This window comes from Plecotus auritus, assembly GCF_963455305.1.
Source record: "Plecotus auritus genome assembly, chromosome: X".
Classification (NCBI taxonomy): Eukaryota; Metazoa; Chordata; class Mammalia; order Chiroptera; family Vespertilionidae; genus Plecotus; species Plecotus auritus.
In genome coordinates, this window is record NC_137784.1 from 93,631,582 (window position 1) to 93,657,058 (window position 25,477).

The 25,477-nt window shown below is 39.9% G+C and overlaps 1 protein-coding gene across 1 annotated transcript in view; it reads right to left on the reverse strand.

The window, feature by feature from the left end:
• The window catches only part of LRCH2 (leucine rich repeats and calponin homology domain containing 2), a gene marked incomplete at its 5' end in the record, with an annotated part of 196,370 nt that overhangs the window by 40,215 nt on the left and 130,678 nt on the right, over positions 1 to 25,477 (reverse strand). Inside the window, 3 exons of the mRNA XM_080653128.1 lie at positions 2,587 to 2,703; positions 2,782 to 2,830; positions 8,932 to 8,997. Of these exons, the coding sequence (XP_080509254.1) occupies positions 2,587 to 2,703; positions 2,782 to 2,830; positions 8,932 to 8,997 (232 nt within the window). The remainder of the gene's footprint in view (positions 1 to 2,586; positions 2,704 to 2,781; positions 2,831 to 8,931; positions 8,998 to 25,477) is intronic.

The window sequence follows — 25,477 nt, forward strand, 5'->3', positions numbered from 1 at the left end:
TCAATGATATTTTAATCATGAAAATACTGGACATTCTGAGTAATGGTTTATACTTAACTTAGAGAGTAGTATTTCAACTTTATAATTATTTTTTCATTTTAGGAAATAATGGTTCAATTTTGTTCAAGTGTCCTAACACTGACATCTTCTGACTACTGAGCAGAACTACAGATCTCCTCAAAATATTTCCCAGTGACTGAAGCTTATCTTTGTATCTATCCATCATTAAGTATGGAAAAAATTAGCATTTGTTGAATAATGATTATGTAATGGACACTTCAAAGATTATTTCATTTGATCTATTAGCAATTTATAAAATAGCAATATTATAGGAGGTATGTTTAAGCCATAAAAAATAAAATACTTATCAACAAATGATGCTATTAATCAAATTATTGTTTAAAAGGTCACCTCTTATCTATAGTTAGTGAGGTGAATAAAGTCTATTAAGACTTCATTGAGAAGTTCACCTGTAAAATATTTTTAAAACAATAAAATGCATTGATTTGAAAGTGTTTATTCATTTGCTATTAGGCTCTCTACATAAGTAAACAGGCAGCATAGCATACACTATGGGTTCAAATCATGACTTAGATGCTTATTAGCTAAGTGACTGGAACATCGCCTCTCTGTGTCTTAATTTCCCCATCTGTAAAATAAAACTGATAATTGTCTTATTTAATAGGGTTGTTATGAAGATTACATAAGTCAATATTTTTAAAATACTTAGTTCTGGCACTTAAGTGTTTTGATAAATAGACTTTGTATGCTTTTATTATACCAGTAGATTAAATAAATACACTAAAATTCTCTTTTATTAGTTAGAAATACTAAAATTTTCCCCACATCATCAGTCATTCATTAAGTCTTATCTATTACATTTTATTGAATGCTTCTGTTCAAAGTTCCATAAACTAAAAGAGAGGACTTTAAAATAAATGCCAATATATAAATATAACTACAGATCTGTAAAAGGTTGGGATAAATAGATTTCACCATTACTGACCAGGGTTCTGCTTAGAATGTCTTTCCCTCTTCCCTACGTATTATTTCTTCATTATCTCTCGTATTGACCAGGTAACATGAAGCTCATTAAAAATATTCAGCAATTTGCTGAAGGATGAAATTTATCACAGACTTTCTAAGACATATAACATTTTTGTTTTGGTCATATGATACTACTTCCAAATATATGTTATAATCCCATATAAAGAAACAAATCAATGTGCATAAAGACCTACTGGTAGCAAATAGAGAAAAACGTGAAATATATTCCTACTTATTAGTGAGACAAACTTCAAGTGACCTATAATTTAGCTTAGAACTATGTATTCTGATAAAATTATTATTTTTTTAAATATATTTTTATTGATTTCAGATAGGGAGAGTCAGAGAAAGATAGAAACATCAATGATGAGCAAATCATTGATCGGCTGCCTTCTGTACACCCCTTACTAGGGATTGAGTCCACAACCCGACATGTGCCCTGACCGGAAATTGAACCTTGACCTCCTGGTCTATAGGTCAATGATCAACAACTGAGCCACACTGGCTGGGCAATTATTTTTTTTTTAAAATATATTTTTTATTGATATTTTACAGAGAGGAAGGGAGAGGGATAGAGAGCTAGAAACATCGATGAGAGAGAAGCATCGATCAGCTGCCTCCTGCACACCCCCCACTGGAGATGTGCCCGCAACCAAGGTACGTGCCCTTGACCGGAATCGAACCCGGGACCCTTCAGTCCGCAGGCCGATGCTCTATCCACTGAGCCAAACCGGTTTCGGCAGGCTGAGCAATTATTATTATTATTAAATAAAAATTAGGCTTTGGGAAACAGAAAAGGTAAACAAAGACAACATAATTTGTTATTCATGGATGAGAAGCTTGTTTGAACTGTTCATTTGAGTCAGAAATTTCAATAATGGATTCTAACTTAAACTAAAGATTATAACAATTCCATTGACTGGCATCTGCAAATTAGCAAACCTAAACCAAAAATAGATAATATGACAATTTTTACAAATGTCTATCATTAACATTATGCTAACTAAAAATTTGGGATAATCAAGATGGTCTGAGCTTTTAATTTAGTTAAAGGACCACCTTAAGAAATCTACTAATGTAATAAGAAGAAAAGAAAATGGCAGGGGAAATACTGCTAATCATTTTTTAGAACCACATAAATAGCATGTATTTACATAGAAACAATTAAATGCTAATTGCAAATACATGTCTACTATTTATTGAAACAAATCCAATAACTGACCTTCTTGGGGCAATTCTTTTAAAACATTACTACATATTGCTACAACCAGCAGTGTAGCAAACATTACATCTTTCTTGTAAAGAATGTGGCAAATCACAATTCAGATTGATCTACTCATTCTTAATTATTTTGAATTACTAAAATATTATGGATATAACTGGACTATGTTATCTGTATCACGTACATGTAGGAAATTAAGATAAAATAACACATTTACTATATTGTAACTAGAGATATATTCTACCTTATTAGCATAAAACAAAACTGATAAAATTAAAACTAATTATAAAGTAAATTTTACAACTTTAATAAAGTACCTTGAAATATTCTTTTCTAATCTGTTTGCTCCGCCTCCTTTCTTCACTCTGCCAGATTATAGGTTGAGATTCTGGCCACTGTTGTTCATCTGTTTGATCCTTCTGATTTTCTAAGGGCTGTAATAAGATAATTGCTTTTAACTAAATAAATGAGAACAAAATAATAGATATTATAATAATTTAATTTCCTCTTACCTGCCATGTGAGTGGTGATAATGGTGAATTAACTTCATCTGCTGAGAGACTAAAAAATTAAAGATGCCTTAATATGTTAAAATACTTAGAATTACCCTGAGGTATACATTATGAATATGATATTATACACAAGATCTTAGTCAAAAGGCTGAGAAGTAATGAACATGATTTTATAAAATTGTCTTTTTCTTTTCTACCAGAAATCTGAAGAATTTACTCATGCCAATGCTTTGAACTAATAATATAAAACTTAAAGTTGACAAAAACACATTTACTTCCCCAATCAATTATAAACCTTTAAAATAAACATCAAAATGGTCCTATTTAATGTCACCCTAAGCACAGGACAACTCTAAGGACTTTTCAGAGGCCAAAAGAAATATAATTATCTAGAGACATAAAAAGAACATATAATATTTATGATATCAAAATTATTACCCAAAACTACAAAAAGAAAACCAAGTAATTTTTTTTGCTTATTGAATTACTGATTATGAGCCTATAACATTTCATTCTGATACATAGGGCAATGGTAGACATTCTTTTTACCTAGTTTATTTGTGGAATAAGGTAAACTTTATGCAATTGCTAGATAGCAGATTTGAACAAGGAGTTCCTTTAGAAAAAATACACAAACAAATGCCTACTAGTATTATTCAACACTGTTATGAAACTTCTGTAGAGTACAGTAAAAAAAGAACATTTAAAAATTAGAAACAAATTTCAAAAGTTTATAGAAAATGTATTGCCTAAGGGGGAAAAAAAACAAAAACAAAAAGTCTATTATTAACAGAAGTTATAGAAAAATATATAAAAGTTAAGAGCTTTCCTATATGTTAATTATAACAAGTTATAATATATATTAGAAAACACCTCATTTGTAAAGGAAATGAAAAGTAGAAGATACCTAGGGAAAAAATTTAACTAGACATGCACAAGGCCCACATGGAAAAACTACAATTGTCTAGTAAGGAACTTGAGTGACTGGAAAGTTCTTGGACAGAAAGATTAAATATTATAGGTATAACCTTTCCTTCAAACTGGTAGCTGAAATGAGCTACAATAATAATTTTTTAAAATGCAAGAAGTATTTTTGGGCTTGTTTTGGAAATTTGATAAAAGAGTTACACAGTTTGGAAGAATGGATGACCAAGAAAAGTTATATAATAAAGGGACTTATCTACTAGGAAATTACATATAGTCTATTAAGTTACAGAAATACATTAGTACTAGTTTTAGCATCTATAGATTTTTCAGTGGAACAGGCATAGAGGACCACAATTAGAACAACTTATGATAAAAAATGAAATTTAAAAGCATTGTGGAAATGATAGATTATGTAACAAATAGTGATAAGACAACTGGTTAACCAATGACAAAATATAGAAAGAAAAAAGAAAAGGGGGAAGGAGAAAAGGGAGTGAGAAAAAGAAGAGAAGAAGGGAGGGAGAAAGGAAAAAACTAGATTTCTAACATCCTATCAAATACCAAAATTAATGGACTGAAAGATTTATATATAACTAAAGATAAAATCACATAAATATGGGAAAAATTTTTAAATGTTGGAATGGAGAAGGCATATGGGAAAAACAATCAAAACTAAATACTGACAAATTACATAAAATGTAAAAATTAGATTTTGCATTTATTTGGCCAGAATAGAATTAACAGCGAACAGATTTATACCCTCACTGAAAACAATAAAGGAACAGACAAAATATATAAAATTATACTTTGCAAGACATTAAATATTAGGCCAAAAAAAGACATCTATCCCTTAGACATTGGTAACAAATAAGAAAAGCCACACAATTAACTCAGACTGTTGCAGGAAAGAGAATTTCCAGGCCACGGGCCAAAGTGGGGGAACCAAGGTGGGGCCCATGGGGCTCCCTGAATTGAGGAAGCAAAGCTAGGAGCCAGGGAGAAAAAGGTGGATGGAGTTAACAGGACAAAGTAACAAAGATAAGAATACACAGAGAAAAAACTTAAGAGCTCTACAGAGGCATCTAAACTTGGGTATGAAAAATCATCTAACCCTTGAACTAAATTCTGAAAGCCTAAGTAAAAAAGGGAAGAAGAAAGGGCAATCCCAGCAGAGAGACCAGGATACAAAACAGATGTGAAACTGTGCAAAAAAAAAGAAAAGAGTATTGCCTGGCCGGTGTGGCTCCATGGTTGAACATCAACCTATGAACCAGTAGGTCACGGTTAGATTCCAGGTCAGGGAACATGCTTGGGTTGCAGGCTTGATCCCCAGTAGGGGGCGTGAAGGAGGCAGCCAATCAATAATCAATTGATGTTTCTATCTCTCTCTTCCTCTCCGAAACCAATAAAAATATATTTTAAAAATAAAAATAAGAGCATTATTGTTCCTAACTGCAGAGGTGTCAGTGGAAGAGTTCATGAGATGAGGCTCTAAAGGTAGGCAGAAACTCACTTCAATCTGGGTTAAGCCAAACACTTCAAGCTTTATCCTAAAAGTTAGAAAGAACCATTAGAAAATAATAAATGGGAGTCGTATAATCAGATTTGTGTCTAAGAACCATCATTCTTATATCAGTGCAGAATATAGATTTAAAGGTAGGCAAAACTGAAGATAGGAGGTATGTTGGGGGCTGTTGCAGTAATCCAGGTGGGAAAAGGTAGAGCCTGAACCAATACAATTGCAATGGAGAGGTTGAAATAGACACTGGTAATGTTAAGAAGCTATAATTTTCTGTGACTGACTGGACAGGGAGGGGTGCATAAGAGAGATGAATATCTGATGATTCCAAAGTTGCTGACTTGAGTGACTATATAGTGGTACATTCACTCAGGCACAATATATAGGAGAAAAATAGGTTTGGGGAAAAATAAGTAAAATTTGGACTGTGAGGTAGCTAGGAAAAGACATCAGTGGGATGAGTAGATCTGAAGGAAACAAAGTATTCTTTTCTTCTTTAAAAAATATATTTGTATTAATTTCAGAGAGTAAGGAAGGGGGAGAGAAAGATAGAAACATCAATGATGAGAGGGAATCATTGATTGGCTGCATCCTGCATGCCCCCTAGTGGGGATAAGCCTGCAACCTGAGCATGTGCCCTTGACCAGGAATAGAGCCTGGGACCCTTCAGTCCATAGGCCAATGCTCTATCCAGTGAGCCAAACTGGCTAGGGCCAAAGTATTCTTATTACCATGTTAACAAGAGTGTGGTTAAAACCACACTAGGGGGAGAAACCAAGATGGCGGCATAGGTAAACACCTAAACTGCTGCCTCGCACAACAATTTCAAAACTACAACTAAAAGACAAAACAGACATCATCCAGAACCACAGGAAGGCTGGCTGAGTGGAAATTCTACAACTAGAAGGAAGGAGAAAAGCACACTGAGACTCAAAGGAGCTGCAGAAGGCAGAGGTACTGAGACACACGCGTGGACAGAACTGGCAACTGAGTGCACGGCTGGCTTTCTCAAGCAGGAGGGAGACAAAAGCTCCTGACGGCTCTGAACTCCAGTTCCGGGCGAGACTCTGGAGACCCAGACTCATACGAGGTGAAACTGGACTGTCAGGAAAGAGAAAAGCACACTGAGAGTCAGAGGAACTGCAAAAGGCAGAGGTACAGAGGCGTGCGCGTGGAGAGGGCAGGCAACTGAGTACTCGGCTGGCTTTTTCAAACAGGAGGGAGACAAAAGCTCCTGACTGCTCTGAACTCCAGTTCCAGGTGAGACTCTGGGGACCCAGACTCATTTAGGGAGAAACTCAACTGTCTGGCAGTGGGAGGAACTCGAGGGCAGCTTTCTCTCTGAGGTGCTTGCAGCAATTACCATGGGATACTGAGACATGGGCCTATTAGGGCAGGGCTGACAGGAAACCAATGCTGTCAGCTCCGCCCTGAGACTCCACCTCATCCAAGCTGAGCACAGAGGCTTTTGCAAGACTTGTATCATAAGGGTGTCTCCAGCATAGACACAGCTGATCCTCACAGCCAGTTGGCCTGGAGGTCAATTCCTCCCAGTGATACCAACAACAATCAAGGCTTAACTACAACAAGACTGTGCACACAGCCCACAAAGGGGTGCACCAAGAGTGTCCACCTCAGGTAACTGGGGAGGCTGAGCCACTGGGCCCTATAGGACACTTAGCACACAAAGCCACTATCAACTCAGGGGAGCAGCCAAAATGCAGAGACAAAGAAACAGGTCACAAATGAAAGAAATGGAAGAAAGCAAATGACTGGATATAGAGTTCAAAACAACGGTTATAAAGTTTTTCAAGAATTTTCTAGAAAAGGCCGATAAATTTAGTGAGAACCTCAAGGATATGAAAAAGGACCAACTAGAAATTAAGCATACACTGATTGAAATAAAAAATATTATACAGAGATCTAACAGCAGACTAGAGGATCACAAGAATCAAGTCAAAGATTTGAAATACAAAGAAGCAAAAAACACTCAACCGGAAAGCAAAAAGAAAAAAAAAATCCAAAAATATGAAGATAGTGTAAGGAGCCTCTGGGTCAACTTCAAGCATACCAACATCCGAATTATGGGGATGCCAGAAGAAGAGAGAGAGCAAGACACTGAAAACCTATTTGAAGAAATAATGACAGAAAACTTCCCCCACCTGGTGAAAGAAATAGATTTACAAGTCCAGGAAGCACACAGAACCCCAAACAAAAGGAATCCAAAGAGGACCACACCAAGACACATCATAATTAAAATGCCAAGAGCAAAAGACAAAGAGAGAATCTTAAAAGCAGCAAGAGAAAAACAGTTAGTTACCTACAAGGGAGCACTCATACGACTGTCAGCTGATTTCTCAACAGAAACTATGCAGGCCATACGGGAGTGGCAAGAAATATTCAAAGTGATGAATAGCAAGAACCTACAACCAAGATTACTCTACCCAGCAAAGCTATCATTCAGAATTGAAGGTCAGATAAAGAGCTTCACAGATAAGAAAAAGCTAAAGGAGTTCATCACTGCCAAACCAGTATTATATGAAATGCTGAAGGGTATTCTTTAAGAAGAGGAAGAAAAGATAAAAATTATGAACAACAAATACATATCTATCAACAAGTGAATCTAAAAATCAAGTGAATTAAAAACCTGATGAACAGAATAAACTGGTGAATATAATAGAATCAGGGGCATAGAAAGGGAGTGGACTACAATTCTCGGGGGGAAAGGGGTGTGGGGTGTGTGGGAAGAGACTGGACAAAAATCGTACACCTATGGATGAGGACAGTGGGGGCAGAGGGTTGGGTGGGAACCGGGTGGAGGGGAGCTATGGGTGGAAAAAAGAGGAACAATTGTAATAATCTGAACAAAAAAGATTTATTAAATTAAAAAAAACAAACAAAACAAAAAATAAATAAACCACACTAGGGATTCTTGAGCTGGAAAACTGGGTTTGAAACCTCACTGTACCACTTATTAGCTGTGTGACCTTGAACAAGTTATGATAATTTCTGAGTCTCAGTCTTATAAAATGGGGAGGACAACAGTAACAAAATCATCGTTATTGATGAGGATTGAGTGAGATAATACATTTAAAGCACTCAGAAGAGTTATGGATATAAGAAGCATTCAATAAATGTTAATTCTCTCAATGTATACATCTATACCCACTCACAGCCTTGGTCCTTTCCACTCCCATAGGAATGACTCTGGAGTTGAGTCTAGTGTAAATTTTCAAACCACCAAAAACAATAAATAGAAACTTTGAAGGTGTCTAGTTCTCTGGAATTAATATATGTGGCCTTAGAATATGTATTCATATAGAAGAACTCAGTAAAACCCAATTGCAAAGAAAAAAGTAAATAATAACATAGAGAATAAACACAATCAATGATGAAGAAACACATTATTCCTGGCAGTAATAGTAATACACTAAATGTTTGCTGAATTAATAAATGAATAAATGATTCTATCATCAAGACAAAATGCATGTATGAGCACAAAAGGAGATCAAATCAGTATTTTTTTTCAATTTGCTTATACCAAAAGTAAATTTAACTCATGCTGTAACACTTTTCCTCTTTAAACTATCTAGTTATATTAAATCAATATAATTTATTTAATTAAAATCCATATACAGGAACATAACTGTCAGAGCATCAAGTCTCATAAAATATTAAATATAAGGATTAAAATAATTTTATACCTCTTTTCGCATTCCACATTTTCTTTTGGCTTGTTTCTTGTAACGGAAGTTGAATGATTAAGAATCCTAGAATTAAAATTAACACATTAGGCCAGCTGGCGTGGCTCAGTGGTTGAGCGTCAACCTATGAACCAGGAGGTCACAGTTTGATTACCGGCCCGGGCACATGTCTGGGTTGCGGGCTTGATCACCAGTGTGGGACGTGCAGGAGGTGGCCGATCAATTATTTTCTCTCATTACTGATGTTTCTGTCTCTCTCTCTCCCCTCCTCTCTGAAATCAATAAAAATATATTTTAAAAAGTTAACACGTTAATTCCAAAACATATTAAGAGTATAGTATATCATACTTAATAATAGACAAACATGTAAATTGATCGAACCTCTGCTACGCCCATAGCCAATAAGAGTGAGTATGCAAATTAACCCAACAAAGATGGTGGTTAATTTACATATGCAGGCGCCCAGCAGCCTGGGTCCCGGGAACTTTCTCGGCACCCAGGTCACTCCGAGGTAGGCCCCACGTGGGTCCTGAGCAACCTGGGAAGGGCCTGAGCCAGGGGGCTCCTGAGCAGGGGCAGAGCGGGTGATGAGAGGGGCCTGGGCAGGGGCAGAACTGGTGATCGGAGGGAGCTGGGGGGCCCCTGCCCAGGTCCCGAGGCTTTAGGCCTTGGCAGGGGTGGAGCCAGTGATCGGTGGGAGCTTTGGGGCCCCTGCCCAAGGCCCGAGGCTTTAGGCCTTGGCAGGGGTGGAGCCAGCGATCGGAGGGAGCTGGGGGGACCTTGCCCAGGCCCCAAGGCTTTAGGCCTTGGCTGGGGCAGAGCTGGCGATCGGAGGCGATTGGATCAGTGTGGACTACAGAGGAAACACCTTTTCTGACAGCTCATTGGCTAAGCTCCCTGTATGCCACTGGTAATATTCTTAGTAGCTTGGGTATAAGAATCCAAAAAGGTGACCTAGGGTTTTTTCACCACACTCCTGGAGTAAAAAAAACGAAGGTCCGTGGCTGAAGGGCTAAGAAATGTCATATCCTGCCCTAGCCGGTTTGGCTCAGTGGATAATGCCTAAGCCTGCCAACCGCAGGGTCCGGGTTCGATTCTGATCAAGGGCATGTACCTAGGTTGCAGGCTCCTCCCTGGCCGGGGCCCAGGTCAGGGCTCATGCAAGAGGTAACCAATCAAAGTGTCCCTCTTACACTGATGTTTCTCTGTCTCTCCCTCTCTCTCTCTTCCACACTCTCTAAAAATCAATGGAAACATATCCTCAGGTGAGGATAAAAAAAAAAAAAAAAGAAGAAAGAAATGTCATATCCTATGAAAGACACATCTTGAAAATGCCTAAAGAAAGTTGTCGAGGGAAAACCAAGATGGCGGCATAGGTAAACACCTAAACTGCTGCCTCGCACAACAATTTCAAAACTACAACTAAAAGACAGAATGGACACCATCCAGAACCACAGGAAAGCTGACTGAGTGAAAATTCTACAACTAGAAGGATAGAGAAAAGCTCACAGAGAATTGGAGGTACGGCAAAGGGTCTTTGTGCGCGCGGAGAGGAAGGGCGGCTGAGAGCCTGGCTGACTTTCTCTGGCGGAAGGGGGAAGGGAGCCCCCGACCACACTGAACCCCAGTTCTGACTGCACTGAACCCCTGTTCCGGGCGAGCCCCTGGGGACCCACGCTCTTGTTGGGGGAGTCTGGACTCTCAGGCGGACACTCGGGAGCCGGGGAAGGCGGAGGACTGAAAGTCCTCTCGCGCCAGTGCGCACAAAGGCTGCGGAGGCTGCCACAGGCTTTCCCTAGCGGAAGGGAGTGAGAGGCTCCTGACGGCACTGAACCTCAGTTCTGACTGAAGTGAGCCCCAGTTCTGACTGCAGTGAACCCCAGTTCCAGGCGAGCCCCTGGGGACCCACGCTCTTGTGGGGGGAGTCTGGACTCTCGGGCGGAGACTCAGGAGCCGGGGACGGCGGAGGACTGAAAGTCCGCTCGCGCCAGTGCGCACAAAGGCTGCGGAGGCTGCCACAGGCTTTCCCTAGCGGAAGGGAGTGAGAGGCTCCTGACGGCACTGAACCTCAGTTCTGACTGAAGTGAGCCCCAGTTCTGACTGCAGTGAACCCCAGTTCCAGGCGAGCCCCTGGGGACCCACACTCTTGTGGGGGGAGTCTGGACTCTCGGGCGGAGAATCGGGAGCCGGGAAGGCAGAGGACTGAAGGCACACACGTGCGCGCAAGGGCAACGCTGACGGGAAGCCAAGACTGAGACCCCACCCCATCCAAGCTGAGCACAGAGGCTATTGCAATTTGGCAAGTCTAATCCTATAAGGCTGTCTCCAGCACCGGACTTCTCCCAACATAGACACAGCTGATCCTTACAGCCAACTGGCCTGGAGGTCAATTCTTCCCAGTGATACCAACAACAATAAAGACTTAATTACAACAAGGCTGTACACACAGTCCACAAAGGTGTGCACCAAGAGTGTCCACCTCAGGTTAACTGGGGAGGCAGACCCACTGGGCCAAATTGGAAACCTAGCACACAAATCTACCAACTCAGGGAAGCAGTGAAAATGCGGCGTCTAAGAATCAGATCACAAACAAAAGAAATGGAGGAAAACAAACGACTGGATATAGAATTCAAAACCACGGTTATAAGGCTTTTTAAGAATATCCTAGAAAAGGCCGATAAATATAACGAGACCCTCGAAGAGATGAAAAAGGACCAACTAGAAATTAAACATACACTGACTGAAATAAAAAATATTATACAGAGACCCAAAAACAGACAAGAGGAACACAAAAATCAAGTCAAAGAATTGAAATACAAAGAAGCAAAAAACACTCAACCAAAAAAGCAAAAAGCAAAAAAAAAATCCAAAAAGTTGAAGATAATGTAAGAAGACTCTGGGACAACTTCAAGCGTACCAACATCAGAATTATGGGGGTGCCAGAAGAAGAGAGAGAGCAAGATACTGAAAACCTATTTGAAGAAATAATGACCGAAAACTTCCCCCACCTGGTGAAAGAAATAGACTTACAAGTCCAGGAAGCCCACAGAACCCCAAACAAAAGGAATCTAAAGAGGACTACACCAAGACACATCATAATTAAAATGCCAAGAGCAAAAGACAAAGAGAGAATATTAAAAGCAGCAAGAGAAAAACAGTTAGTTACCTACAAGGGAGCACCCATACGACTGTCAGCTGACTTTTCAATAGAAACTATGCAGGCCAGACGGGAGTGGCAAGAAATTTTCAATGTGATGAATAGCAAGAACCTACAACCAAGATTACTCTACCCAGCAAAGCTATCATTCAGAATTGAAGGGCAGATAAAGAGTTTCACAGACAAGAAAAAGCTAAAGGAGTTCATCACCACCAAACCAGTATTATATGAAATGGTGAAAGGTATTCTTAAAGAAGAGGAAGAAGAAAAAAGGAAAGATAAAAATTATGAACAACAAATACATATCTATCAACAAATGAACCTAAAGATCAAGTGAATTAAAAACCTGAGGAACAGAATAATCTGGTGAATATAATAGAATCAGGGGCATAGAAAGGGAGTGGACTGATAATTCTCAGGGGTAAAGGGGTATGGGGGGGTTCATAAAGAGACTGGACAAAAATCATACACCTATGGATGAGGACAGTGGGGGGTAGGTAAGGGCAGAAGGTGCGGTGGGAAATGGGTGGAGGGGAGCTATGGGGGACAAAAGGAGAAATAATTGTAATAATCTGAATAAAGATTTATTTAAAAAAAAAAAAAAAAAAAAAAAAGAAAGTTGTCATTTTTTCATGGTGAAGGGACTGGAGTCCGTGTTGATGAAAACACCTTGGTGGCTGCGGTGACTGGCAGTGGCTGCAGCAGCAGGGTGATGGGGCTGGTGCCTTCCCCTGATCAGCCGGGTCACCTCCGACAAAGGGAGGCCAGACTGTGGCTTAAGCCCGTTCCCCGGGGGAACGGGCCTAAGCCGTCAGTGGGACATCCCCTGAGGGCTCCCAGTATGTGAGAGGGGGCAGGCTAGGCTGAGGGACCCCTCCCTGCCCCAGTGCATGAATTTCGTGCACTGGGCCCCTAGTACATAATATAAAAGATCTCCATAATAAACTGCATCAGTTCCATGAAATTTTTTTGCTAGGAAACAATATTTAAATATTATTTAGATCAGATGCCCAATAAGTGCACTGACTATTATGAAGGAATGAAGCTCACCAACTCTTCCATGCATCTTCTTTTATAAACCCATTTTCAAGGCTTGGATATCTTCTAGGCATGCTACTAGTGCCCTGTGCATATCTAACTTTTGGCTAAGACAGACGATAAAGAGATGCAGATTGTTTAGGTACCATTAAGACTGAATTAGTTTTCCCAGCACAGTAAATTATAGGGTTATGTTGATGTAATACATCATCATTTTGCCAAAAGCCAAAAAAAACCTTAATTCTAAATACAAAACCAGTACTACAGTTAAATTATCTGGGGGGAAGAAACCCACAATTAATCACATTTTTAACAACCAGATGAAACAGTATTCAAAGAAAACCAAAAAAGAAGAAAAATAAAGAATAATAAACTATTGTAGGCGAGAACTATTTGTCCATAATTTTGTATAATTCTAAGTATTAATTTCAAAGTCAAAAGTAATGATTATCTTCCTTTAATATAATCTATTTAAGAGTTATTAATATTTACTTATTATAGATATAAATATAGCTAAATTTTCTATTTTAAAGTTTAGTTTTATAAGGAATAAAATCTGCCTTTTATTCAAAACTAGAGGCCTGGTGCACGCATACACAGGTGGGGTCCCTCGGTGTGGCCTGTGGGGATCGGGCTGAAACTGGCAGTCCAACATCCCCCAAGGGGTCCCAGATTGTGAGAGAGCACAGGCCAGGCCAAGGGACCCCACTGGTGCACAAATCCGTGCCCCGGGCCTCTAGTATATATGTAAAATCTTTGGTTAATCTCTTCCCACTGTCCCCCCTCCCACCTTCCCTCTGGGATTCATCAGTCTGTTCCATGTTTCCATGACTGTGCATTGAGCATCTACCCCCTAGTGGTCAGTGTGCGTCATAGCTACCAGTCGAACAGTAGAATGGTTGCTTAGGCTTTTATATATCTACTAGAGGTCCGGTGCACAACATTTGTGCACTGCCCAGCATGCACTCTTTCTCAGTCTGGGACCCCCAGGGGGTGTCCTCAGGGAGCACTACTCAGCTAGAAGCTGGGCTCACTGCTCCTTAGCATTGCAGCGGAGGCGGGAGAGGCTCCCGCCACCACCGCTGCACTCGCCAGCCATGATCCTGGCTTCTGGCTGAGCGGCACTCCCCCTGTGGAAGCGCACTGACCACCAGGGGGCAGGTCCTGCATTGAGTGTCTTCCCCCTGGTGGTCAGTGTGCATCATAGCGACCGGTCATTCCGCCTTTCGGTCAATTTGCATATTAGGGTTTTATTATATAGGATAGATAAAATCTTCAGACATCAACTATAAAAACACTATAGATAGAAAAGAATTTCAAATCAAACCTACATATTGACTACTAAAATATATAATGAAATAAATATAAATTGGTAATTACAGAAAGATGGTTAACATAAAGAATCCCATTTCCATTACCCCGGATTCCTCACTAGCCTTGAATCTAGTAGAGTTTCACTAGGAAGAGTCACAGTGAAGTGCAAAGGACATGCATCATAGGCAAAGCAGTGTAGCTTGGTACCAAACAATTTTGAGATTTAATGATACATTTATTCTTCTTTCTATGGGCATACATTAAAATTATGCTGAATCCCCAAATGCAGAATTGAGGTAATAAAATATCTAAGATTATTAGGAAAAAATATATCTTTAAATAGTGACTTTTAAAAAGGAGATGTAGCAGTGTGTATGTACTATGTGGGGTGGGGTGGGAATGTCAGAATTATTCCAGGGAGTGGGTCAAACTACAACGCCCTTCACAACAGTAAATTCTGAATTCTCCCCGACACCACACTCACTAGCATTTTGATAATTGATATGTATGAGTTATATTGGAGCAGAAAGGAAAAATAGTTGAAATCCACTTACCTACAAAACGTATTTTATGTACTTAAGAATGCTCCTAAGTAAAATTTTGCTATGTACATTGATATTTAGTCTTTTACTCTGTGATACTCAAAGTAAAAATAAACATGTGTTTTATTTATTCTAGATAATACATTTCCCTAATGCAGTTACCGATACTGTATTTTAAGTATAAGACTAAACAATTCAGTTGCATCAACCTGGTCCTTTAATACATAAGGCTTCCACAAACTCCAGATACCTTGATGCACACGTTCTGCTTTTCTGGTCCTCTGGATGAGTTTTCACTGAATGATGCTCTATAACATAAAGGCCTTCATCTGTATTCACATTTCATGTACATCAACCAAACCAAAAGATGGGAGAAGAAAGATGTTTTGGGAGAGGACAGGGAAGTCATTAGTAAAGCGAACAGAAAGAAAGAATGGATAGATTTCAAGGGTTGAGAGAACTACCTGATTAGTTACAATGAACTAGGTTAACATGATGCTTCTCAAACTGAAATGTTCATATGATCAGAAAAAAAAAATCATATGAAACAGGTAATGTACATAATTTCTATAATTCTAAGACAAAATAATAAACTTCTCAAAATCTGATTTTGCTTTCCATGATTGTTAATTATACTTCATTATAATTTTTCATAATCACTTTTTTATTTATTCACATTACATAATATTCAGAAGCACATCTTTTCACAATAGGTAAAAATTCTCAGGAAACACTTAAAAGCAAATAAAATAATTATTAAAAAGAAAGACATAATAGAAACTACTATAGAACAGAATAAGTTAGCAGAAATGAACATGAAATGGGAATCAGTGAACTCAACCCATTCATTGCAAAAGCCCGCATATATTGTAACCCTTTCTTTAAGGATGATAACCAAACAAATTTTAAGAAGCCAGCTAAACATCTGCTTATAAATCCATGTAATAAAAAATCAGTATAAGGAAAAGAGCAATAGCCTCGCCTCTAATACTAACATACAAAAGTAGAGTTGGTGAATATGTAAAGAATTGGCTAAATAATTTACAGAGTAATAATATTAAGACAATTTTAAGACAATAGTTATTTTTAATTTCTGAAATTATAGTGAAGGTAAAACTATGACTTGCAGAATTGCTATTTTAATATAGACAAGATCACTGATTCAGGGGAATTTCAATTCACTCAAATACAAGTAGAAATAATCCATTGTTTTAACAAGAAAGATAAAGATTAGCTTTTGAAAATTCAACAATAAACTGTCAGTACAAAGTAGCTTAATCTATGCATCTTAGACAAAGAGAGGGAAGTCTTCTAAATAACTAGGCTTCAGACTTTGAACATTTATGAGTTATCTACTTGATACTTTATTTGCTGATCTCTTTTCCCACTCCTTTTGATTAATAATTCTGCACAATATCCTCTTGTTTCCTAGGATAGTTAAATCCACCAAGTACTAGTATAAACTTTCTTAAACAATCAAAGATATTGATAAAAATAGTATGAACTAATAAACAAGTGGCAAGCTGCTTTAAGAAAATAATCACTGAACTAACATAAGAAGTTTTTTACTTGCTTCTAAGTTGGAGGACATGCATGGCTTCTTTTAGCTGAGAGCTAACACTGTATTAACCTTCCACAAGTAGCTAGGTAAAGAACAGTTCAGTAGTGGCCTGGCCCGTGTGGTTCAGTTGGTTGGGCACTGTACTGAAAAGTTGCTGGTTTGATTACTAGTCAGGGCATATGCCCAGGTTGCAGGCTTGGTCCCCAGTAGGGGGTGTGCAAGAGGCAGCCAGTGCTGTAGATGTTTCTCTCTCTCCCTGTCCCTTTCTCTCTAAAAATCAGTAAAAAAATTTAAAAAAATAAAAATAATAAAAAATAACAGTGAAGTAGTATACAAAGAAGGAAATCTAGGTGATACTTTGTGATATGCAAGGGTAATCTTACCCCAGATAAATTCCTTTAAATCAAGACGAACAACAAACAAACAAAAATATTCTAAGGAATGTGTGAAAACCTAAAAATAAATGTTTCTACTGCTGGTTACAATGTTAATTAGCATTTTAGATTCATTAATAAAGTTGCAATCTAAAACACCACACAGTGTGAAAGGGGAAAATCTACAAATTACATCAAATCCTCTAAGGAATACATCCTTTTGCAAGATTAATTTTGATTTTTGAACTCACTCAAATTCAAGTATTGTAACACTATAAATAAAAATTTATAATTATCTACATTTAGGACAGGTGAGCAATAAAAATGTATTTTAGAAGGGAAGAAATCATTTAATGGCAAAAATACTAAATTTGGCATAAAAAAATTCTGAGATCAGTTTAAGTTCAGCAATGAACAGAACTGGCTAGGGATATAATTTAAATTGTCTATAGATTATAAACTTTTAAAAAATATTAATGATGATAGCATTCTTTTTATTTTTATTGATTTCAGAGAGGATGGAAGAGGGAGAGTGAGATAGAAACATCAATGAGAGAGAATCATCTATTGGCTGCCTCCTGAACCCCTCCTACTGGGGATCATGCCCGCAACCAAGGCATGTGCCCTGACTGGGAATTGAACTGTGACCTCCAGGTTCATAGGTCAATGCTCAACCACTGAGCAACACTGGTCAGATGGTAGGGGCTGTTTTGAACTAATTACCAAACTATCACAAAAACAAGACCTATGAAACATTATTTATGTTGTATTTAGACTACAAAAATTAATTCAAGTCACAGGGATACATGAAAAACTAATATTATAATAACAGAAAATTGAAAAGATAGAAATGTTATACATTACAATGTTAAAATCTAAAATCATATGTTTAAATGCAATTCTTAACACAATGAGAGAAATGGATATTGTTGTGTGTTCTTGTAAAATCAATATACTCTGCCAATAATGATAAATATAATTCTTTACCTGCCATGTAGAAGAAATAGAAACTCAACTATTTTTCAAAGCTACACAGAGTGGGAGTGAACCATGGGAGCAAGTAATACTTGAATTATATTAGATGGGCAGAAACATACACAGCCTCCTAAATAGCTAATTTTTTATTTTTTTTAATTTTTTTATTTATTTTTAATAAATCTTTATTCAGATTATTACAATTATTTCTCCTTTTTCCCCCCATAGCTCCCCTCCACCCATTTCCCACCCCACCTTCTGCCCTTACCTCTCCCACACTGTCCTCATCCATAGGTGTATGATTTTTGTCCATTCTCTTCATGAACCCCCCATACCCTTTTCCCCCTGAGAATTATCAGTCCACTCCCTTTCTATGCCCCTGATTCTATTATATTCACCAGATTATTCTGTTCCTCAGGTTTTTAATTCACTTGATTTTTAGGTTCGCTTGTTGATAGATATGTATTTGTTGTTCATAATTTTTCTCTTTACTTTTTTCTTCTTCCTCTTCTTTAAGAATACCTTTCAGCATTTCATATAATACTGGTTTGGTGGTGATGAACTCCTTCAGCTTTTTCTTATCTGTGAAGCTCTTTATCTGCCCTTCAATTCTGAATGATAGCTTTGCTGGGTAGAGTAATCTTGGTTGTACGTTCTTGCTATTCATCACATTGAAAATTTCTTGCCACTCCCGTCTGGCCTGCATAGTTTCTGTTGAGAAATCAGCTGACAGTCGTATGGGTGCTCCCTTGTAGGTAATTAACTGTTTTTCTCTTGCTGCTTTTAATATTCTCTCTTTGTCTTTTGCTCTTGGCATTTTAATTATGATGTGTCTTGGTGTGGTCCTCTTTGGATTCCTTTTGTTTGGGGTTCTGTGGGCTTCCTGGACTTGTAAGTCTATTTCTTTCACCAGGTGGGGGAAGTTTTCAGTCATTATTTCTTCAAATAGGTTTTCAGTATCTTGCTCTCTCTCTTCTTCTGGCACCCCCATAATTCTGATGTTGGTACGCTTGAGGTTGTCCCAGAGTCTTCTTACATTATCTTCAACTTTTTGGATTTTTTTTTTTTTGCTTTTTGCTTTTTCGGTTGAGTGTTTTTTGCTTCTTTGTATTTCAATTCTTTGACTTGATTCTTGTGTTCCTCTATTCTGTTTCTGGGTCTCTGTATAATATTTTTTATTTCAGTCAGTGTATGTTTAATTTCTAGTTGGTCCTTTTTCATATCTTCGAGGGTCTCGTTATATTTATCGGCCTTTTCTAGGATATTCTTAAAAAGTCTTATAACCGTGGTTTTGAATTCTATATCCAGTCGTTTGTTTTCCTCCATTTCTTTCGTTTGTGATCTGATTCTTTGACCCCGCATTTTCACTGATTCCCTGAGTTGGTAAGGTAGATATTTGTGCTAGGTTTCCAATATGGCCCAGTGGGTCTGCTTCCCCAGTTAACCTGAGGTGGACACTCTTGGTGCACCCCTTTGTGGACTGTGTGTACAGCCTTGTTGTAATTAAGTCTTTATTGTTGTTGGTATCACTGGGAAGAATTGACCTCCGGGCCAGTTGGCTGTAAGGATCAGCTGTGTCTATGCTGGGAGAAGTTCGGTGCTGGAGACAGCCTTATAGGATTAGACTTGCCAAATTGCAATAGCCTCTGTGCTCAGCTTGGATGGGGTGGAGTCTCAGTCTTGGCTTCCTGTCAGCCTTGCCCTTGCGCGCATGTGCGCTTTCAGTCCTCCGCCTTCCCCAGCTCGAGTCTCCACCTGAGAGTCCAGACTCCCCCCACAAGAGCGTGGGTCCCCAGGGGCTCGCCTGGAACTGGGGTTCACTGCAGTCAGAACTGGGGCTCAGTGCCGTCAGGAGCCTCTGACTCCCTTTCACTAGGGAAAGCCTGTGGCAACCTCCGCAGCCTTTGTGCGCACTGGCACGCGCGCGCGCGCTTTCAGTCCTCCGCCTTCCCCGGCTCCCGAGTCTCCGCCCGAGAGTCCAGACTCCCCCCACAAGAGCGTGGGTCCCCAGGGGCTCGCCTGGAACTGGGGTTCACTGCAGTCAGAACTGGGGCTCAGTGCAGTCAGGATCCTCTGACTCCCTTCCACTAGGGAAAGCCTGTGGCAACCTCCGCAGCCTTTGTGCGCACTGGCCCGCGTGCGCCTTCAGACTTCTGCCTTTCCCAGCTCGAGTCTCCGCCCGAGAGTCCAGACTCCCCCCGTAAGAGCGTGGGTCCCCAGGGGTTCGCCCGGAACTGGGGTTCAGTGCAGTCAGAACTGGGGTTCAGCGCGGTCGGAGGCTTCCTTCCCCCTTCCGCCAGAGAAAGTCAGCCAGGCTCTCAGCCGCCCTTCCTCTCTGCGTGCACAAAGCCCCTTTGCCGTACCTCCAATTCTCTGTGAGCTTTCCTCTTTCCTTCTAGTTGTAGAATTTTCACTCAGCCAGCTTTCCTGTGGTTCTGGATGGTGTCCGTTCTGTCTTTTAGTTGTAGTTTTGAAATTGTTGTGCGAGGCAGCAGTTTAGGTGTTTACCTATGCCACCATCTTAGTTTCTCTCCTCTCATAGCTAATTTTTTAAAAAGGCTCATTAGAGTCCGGCTGATGTCAATCAGTGGTTGAGCATCAACCCATGAGCCAGGAGGTTACCGGTTCGATTCCCAGTCAGGTCGCATGCCTGGGTTGTGCGCTTGATTGCCAGTGGGGTTGAAGAGGAGGGAGCCAATCTATTTTCTCTCTCATAGATGTTTCTATTTCTCTCCCTTCCTCTTTTGAACATCAATAAAAACATTATTTTTTAAAGGCTCATTAGAAATGAATCACAGAAGATGATGAGAAAATAAACTTCATAGAAAAGGGTGACAGAAAATTATTGTAGAGGAAAAATGTGAACTGGGAATAAGGATACATTAGATAGAAGGGATAAAGATGAGTGATATTTTCTAATATAGTTTTTAATTCTATAAATGTAGTAGCTGTGCAAAAAAAAATGCTAGTGACTAATAAAAATAGTGGAACCTAAAACCACACATTTGTCATTTGATAAGTTATAATAGTAATTATTTTTCAAAGCATATTTAAGCAAATGCCAGTATACTTAAATTTTAAATGTCCCAAAACATGGTCATGTGATCCATACACATTTATTGTTTTCAATAAGTGAAGTAAATTATCTACATTTATTAGTTATCAATGTTAAATGTATAAAAATTATTCTTTTAATTTTCTCAAAACAAAAAACATTTCAGATCTTCTTTATTTTAGGTTGGACTGAGCAACAACATTTACATCAAAAACAAGCATATTATCACAAGGTTTATAATCCTTTGTTAACTCCTATTAGGTCTTCCCTATAGACATTAATGCTCCTTTTAAAAAATATTCAATTTATTTAAAGTAAAAAGGCAGTTCACCTATTACTCCCATCCACAACTTCATCCAAACCTCAAATAAATAATCTTTATTATTTCAAAACTATAAATGTAGTACTCTCAGTATATGAGAAAGGTATTAATAGCTGACCCTCAGCAGCACCTAAACTTTTCCCACCACAAAGAGATAGGAGTCTACTAGAAACCCAGTGCCCTCTTAAAGGTCCAGCACAAAAAGGACACAGCCACTCAGAGTAAGGTCTATCACAAAAAGGTTCAGCTCCAGAGGAAGGAGGGCAGCTTGGAGTGGACTAGAGTCATGTGAGGAGATTGGGTTGTGTGGCTCCAGAGCGAGAAGGCTGAAGGGACAACTGCCAGGGTCCTGTGATGAGTCCCACTCCCACACCTCAAACACTATCTTTCTTGGGTCAACACTCCCCTCCATACAGCATCAGCTTGGGGGAATGTAATTGCCCCATCCTCCAAACTCCCTGTTGCACTGTGCTACTGACCTCACACTCTGGAGAAATCAGCTGCCTGGGCCCCTTGTGCAGATGTCCAGGCAGACTCAGGTTGTGTCAAAGACTAAGCTGTGTGGTTCTGGGGCGGGGGTCATTCCCTGTTCCTGCAAACTTCACCAGCAGAGCACCTGACAGGGGACCCACTAGACTAGGGGTGGGCAAACTTTTTGACTCGAGGGCCACAATGGGTTCTTAAACTGGACCGGAGGGCCGGAACAAAAGCATGGATGGAGTGTTTGTGTGAACTAATATAAATTCAAAGTAAAGGAGCGGAGGGGAAAGCAAGAGAACCCTCCGCTCTTTCGGCTCCGCGGGCCAGATAGAACAGCCGAACGGGCCGCATCCAGCCCGCGGGCCGTAGTTTGCCCACGGCTGCACTAGACACACCCTCCTGATTCCAGACAGCCCCGCCATACCAAGCTCTAGTTCTGAAGGAGGTCCAGGCAGAATCCTGGACAAACATTTCCATGGCTTTAGAGAAGGGGCCATTTTCCCCTTACATACTAGATCTGCACCACCATTCTTATGCAGGGCCCTCCCTTTACATGGCCAAATCTTGGTCTGATAAACTCTGCTAGCCTCATCCTGATGACTACCTGAGAATCTATCCCACCACAAAGGTATGTGGGCATCTAATAGTGGAACCTGGCAATGGAGTACCCTGGGACTTTTGCTGAGTGACCTCAGACCTAGCACTGACATCAGGTTTTAATTTGTTTCAACCTGATAAACACCATTCCCCCTTACCAGGTGATTCACTGAGAACCTACCTCATGTACCTTGCATACCATCAGAGGCTCTTTCAGTGACTAAGAGCCAAACTAGCAGTTGATAAGTTGAGAAAGAGAGAAGTGGATCTTGGGGTGCCTTAGGACTTTTGCTCATCTTCCCTCAGGCTCTGTGTTGGTGGAAGCTGTTCTTGGTATGCAGCTTGATCATGGGCACCCAGGTCCCCCAAAGGCAGCCAGCCATAAAGTGTGGATCACTTTCTAGCCCACAGCCAGTCCCAGATAATATCTGATATTGACCTATACCAGAGTCCCTCCTAAAGGCCCCAGAACCAACACACCTGGTGCCAAGATTCAGATGACATGAGAGCATGCCCCAATCAGCTCCACAAGTGACATATCTGAAGGAAGATCTCAGTAGGCATCATAACCTGTAGGGGCAAATTCTGCTTTGTGGGGTCAGCATCTGCACAGCAGCTCATACACTGTGATCAAAGCCAATCCTCACAGTCAACCAGCTTAAGATGGACCCCACACATGGATGGGACAATAGCAATCAACATTCAACTACAACAGAAGGGCTCACATAACCTATGCAAGGGAAATTCCTGGAGCACTTTGCTTGGGTGATCAGCAAGACTGGGCTACTGAGACACATACATGTACCAAATAAGGCTATAATACCAAGACTTGAAGACAAAGCAGATCTACCTAACAGACAGAAACAAATACAGAGAGGCAGCCAAAATGGGAACACAAAAACTGTGCTCCAAATGAAAGAACATGAGAAATCCCCAGAAAAAGGATTAAATGAAGTAGAGGCAAGCAAGCTACCAGATACTGAGTTCAAACAATGGTTAGGGAGGCTCCAGAACTTAGTGAGAACTTTAACAACACAAAAAACAAAAACTCACACCATATAAACCATTAGAAAGAATCAATTAGAAATAAAGAATAGAATATCAAAAATGAAGAAAACACTGGAGAAATAAAAAGAGTACTAAATCAGGGGAATGAATCAGTGATTTGGAAGATAAGGTAGAGAACACACCTAATCAGAGCAGCAAATAAAAGAATTTTTTTTAAAAAAGAGGATAGTCTAAGGGACCTTGGGGACAACATGGAGTGTATATAATAGCATCCATATCATAGGGTACCAAAAGGAGAAGAGAGAACAAGGGACTGAGAACCTACTTGAAGTAATAATGACTAAAAAATTCCCTAACTTGGTAAAGGAAAATGACACACAAGCCCAGGAAGTAAAGAAAATCCCAAATAATAGAAACCCAAAGAGGGGGGAGCATGGAGAGGGCAGGCAACTGCGTACGCAGCTGGTTTTCTCAAGTGGGAGGGAGACAAAAGCTCCCGACTGCACTGAACTCCAGTTCTGGGTGAGACTCTAGGGACCCAGACTTATTCGGGGAGACACTGGACTGTCTGGCAGCGGGGGGAACTCGAGGGTGGCTTTCTCTCAGAGGTGCTTGCAGCGATTGCCACGGGACACTGAGACACAGGGGCCTATTAGGGCAGGGCTGACGGGAAACCAATGCTGTCTGCTCCAGCCTGAGACTCTGTCCCATCCAAGCTGAGAACAGAGGCTTTTGCAAGTCTTGTATCATAAGGGTGTCTCCAGCACAGAAGTTCTCCCAGCATAGACACAGCTGATCCTCACAGCCAGTTGGCTTGGAGGTCAATTCCTCCCAGTGATACCAACAACAATCAAGGCTTAACTACAACAAGACTGTGCACACAGCCCACAAAAGGGTGCACCAAGAGTGTCCACCTCAGGTAACTGGGGAGGCTGAGCCACTGGGCCCTATAGGACACCTAGCACACAAAGCCACTCTATCAACTCAGGGAAGCAGCCAAAATGCGGAGACAAAGAAACATCACAAATGAAAGAAATGGAGGAAAGCAAACGACTGGATATAGAGTTCAAAACTACGGTTATAAGGTTTTTCAAGAATTTTCTAGAAAAGGCCGATAAATTTAGTGAGTCCCTTGAGGATAAGAAAAAGGACCAACTAGAAATTAAGCATACACTGACTGAAATAAAAAATATTATACAGAGATCTAACAGCAGACTAGAGGATCGCAAGAATCAAGTCAAAAATTTGAAATACAAAGAAGCAAAAAACACTCAACCGAAAAAGCAAAATGAAAAAAGAATCCAAAAATATGAAGATAGTGTAAGGAGTCTCTGGGTCAACTTCAAGCGTACCAACATCAGAATTATGGGGGTAGCAGAAGAAGAGCGCAAGATATTGAAAACCTATTTGAAGAAATAATGACTGAAAAGTTCCCCCACCTGGTGAAAGAAATAGACTTACAAATCCAGGAAGCGCACAGAACCCCAAACAAAAGGAATCCAAAGAGGACCACACCAAGACACATCAAAATTAAAATGCCAAGGGCAAAAGACAAAGACAGAATCTTGAAAGCAGCAACAGAAAAACAGTTAGTTACCTACAAGGGAGCACCCATATGACTGTCAGCTGATTTCTCAACAGAAACTTTGCAGGCCAGACGGGAGTGGCAAGAAATATTCAAAGTGATGAATAGCAAGAACCTACATCCAAGATTACCCAGCAAAGCTATCATTCAGAATTGAAGGGCAGATAAAGAGCTTCACAGGTAAGAAAAAGCTAAAAGAGTTCATCACCACCAAACCAGTATTATATAAAATGCTGAAAGGTATTCTTTAGGAAGAGGAAGAAGAAGAAAAAGGTAAAGATAAAAATTATGAACAACAAATACATATGTATCAACAAGTGAATCTAAAAATCAAGTGAATAAAAAAATCTGATGAAGAGAATAAACTGGTGAATATATAGAATCAGGGGCATAGAAAGCGAGTGGACTGACAATTCTCGGGGAAAAGGGGTGGGGGGGGTGTGGGAAGAGACTGGACAAAAATCATACATCTATGGATGAGGACAGTGGGGGTGGGGTAAGGGTGGTGGGGTGGTAACTGGGTAGAGGAAGCTATGCG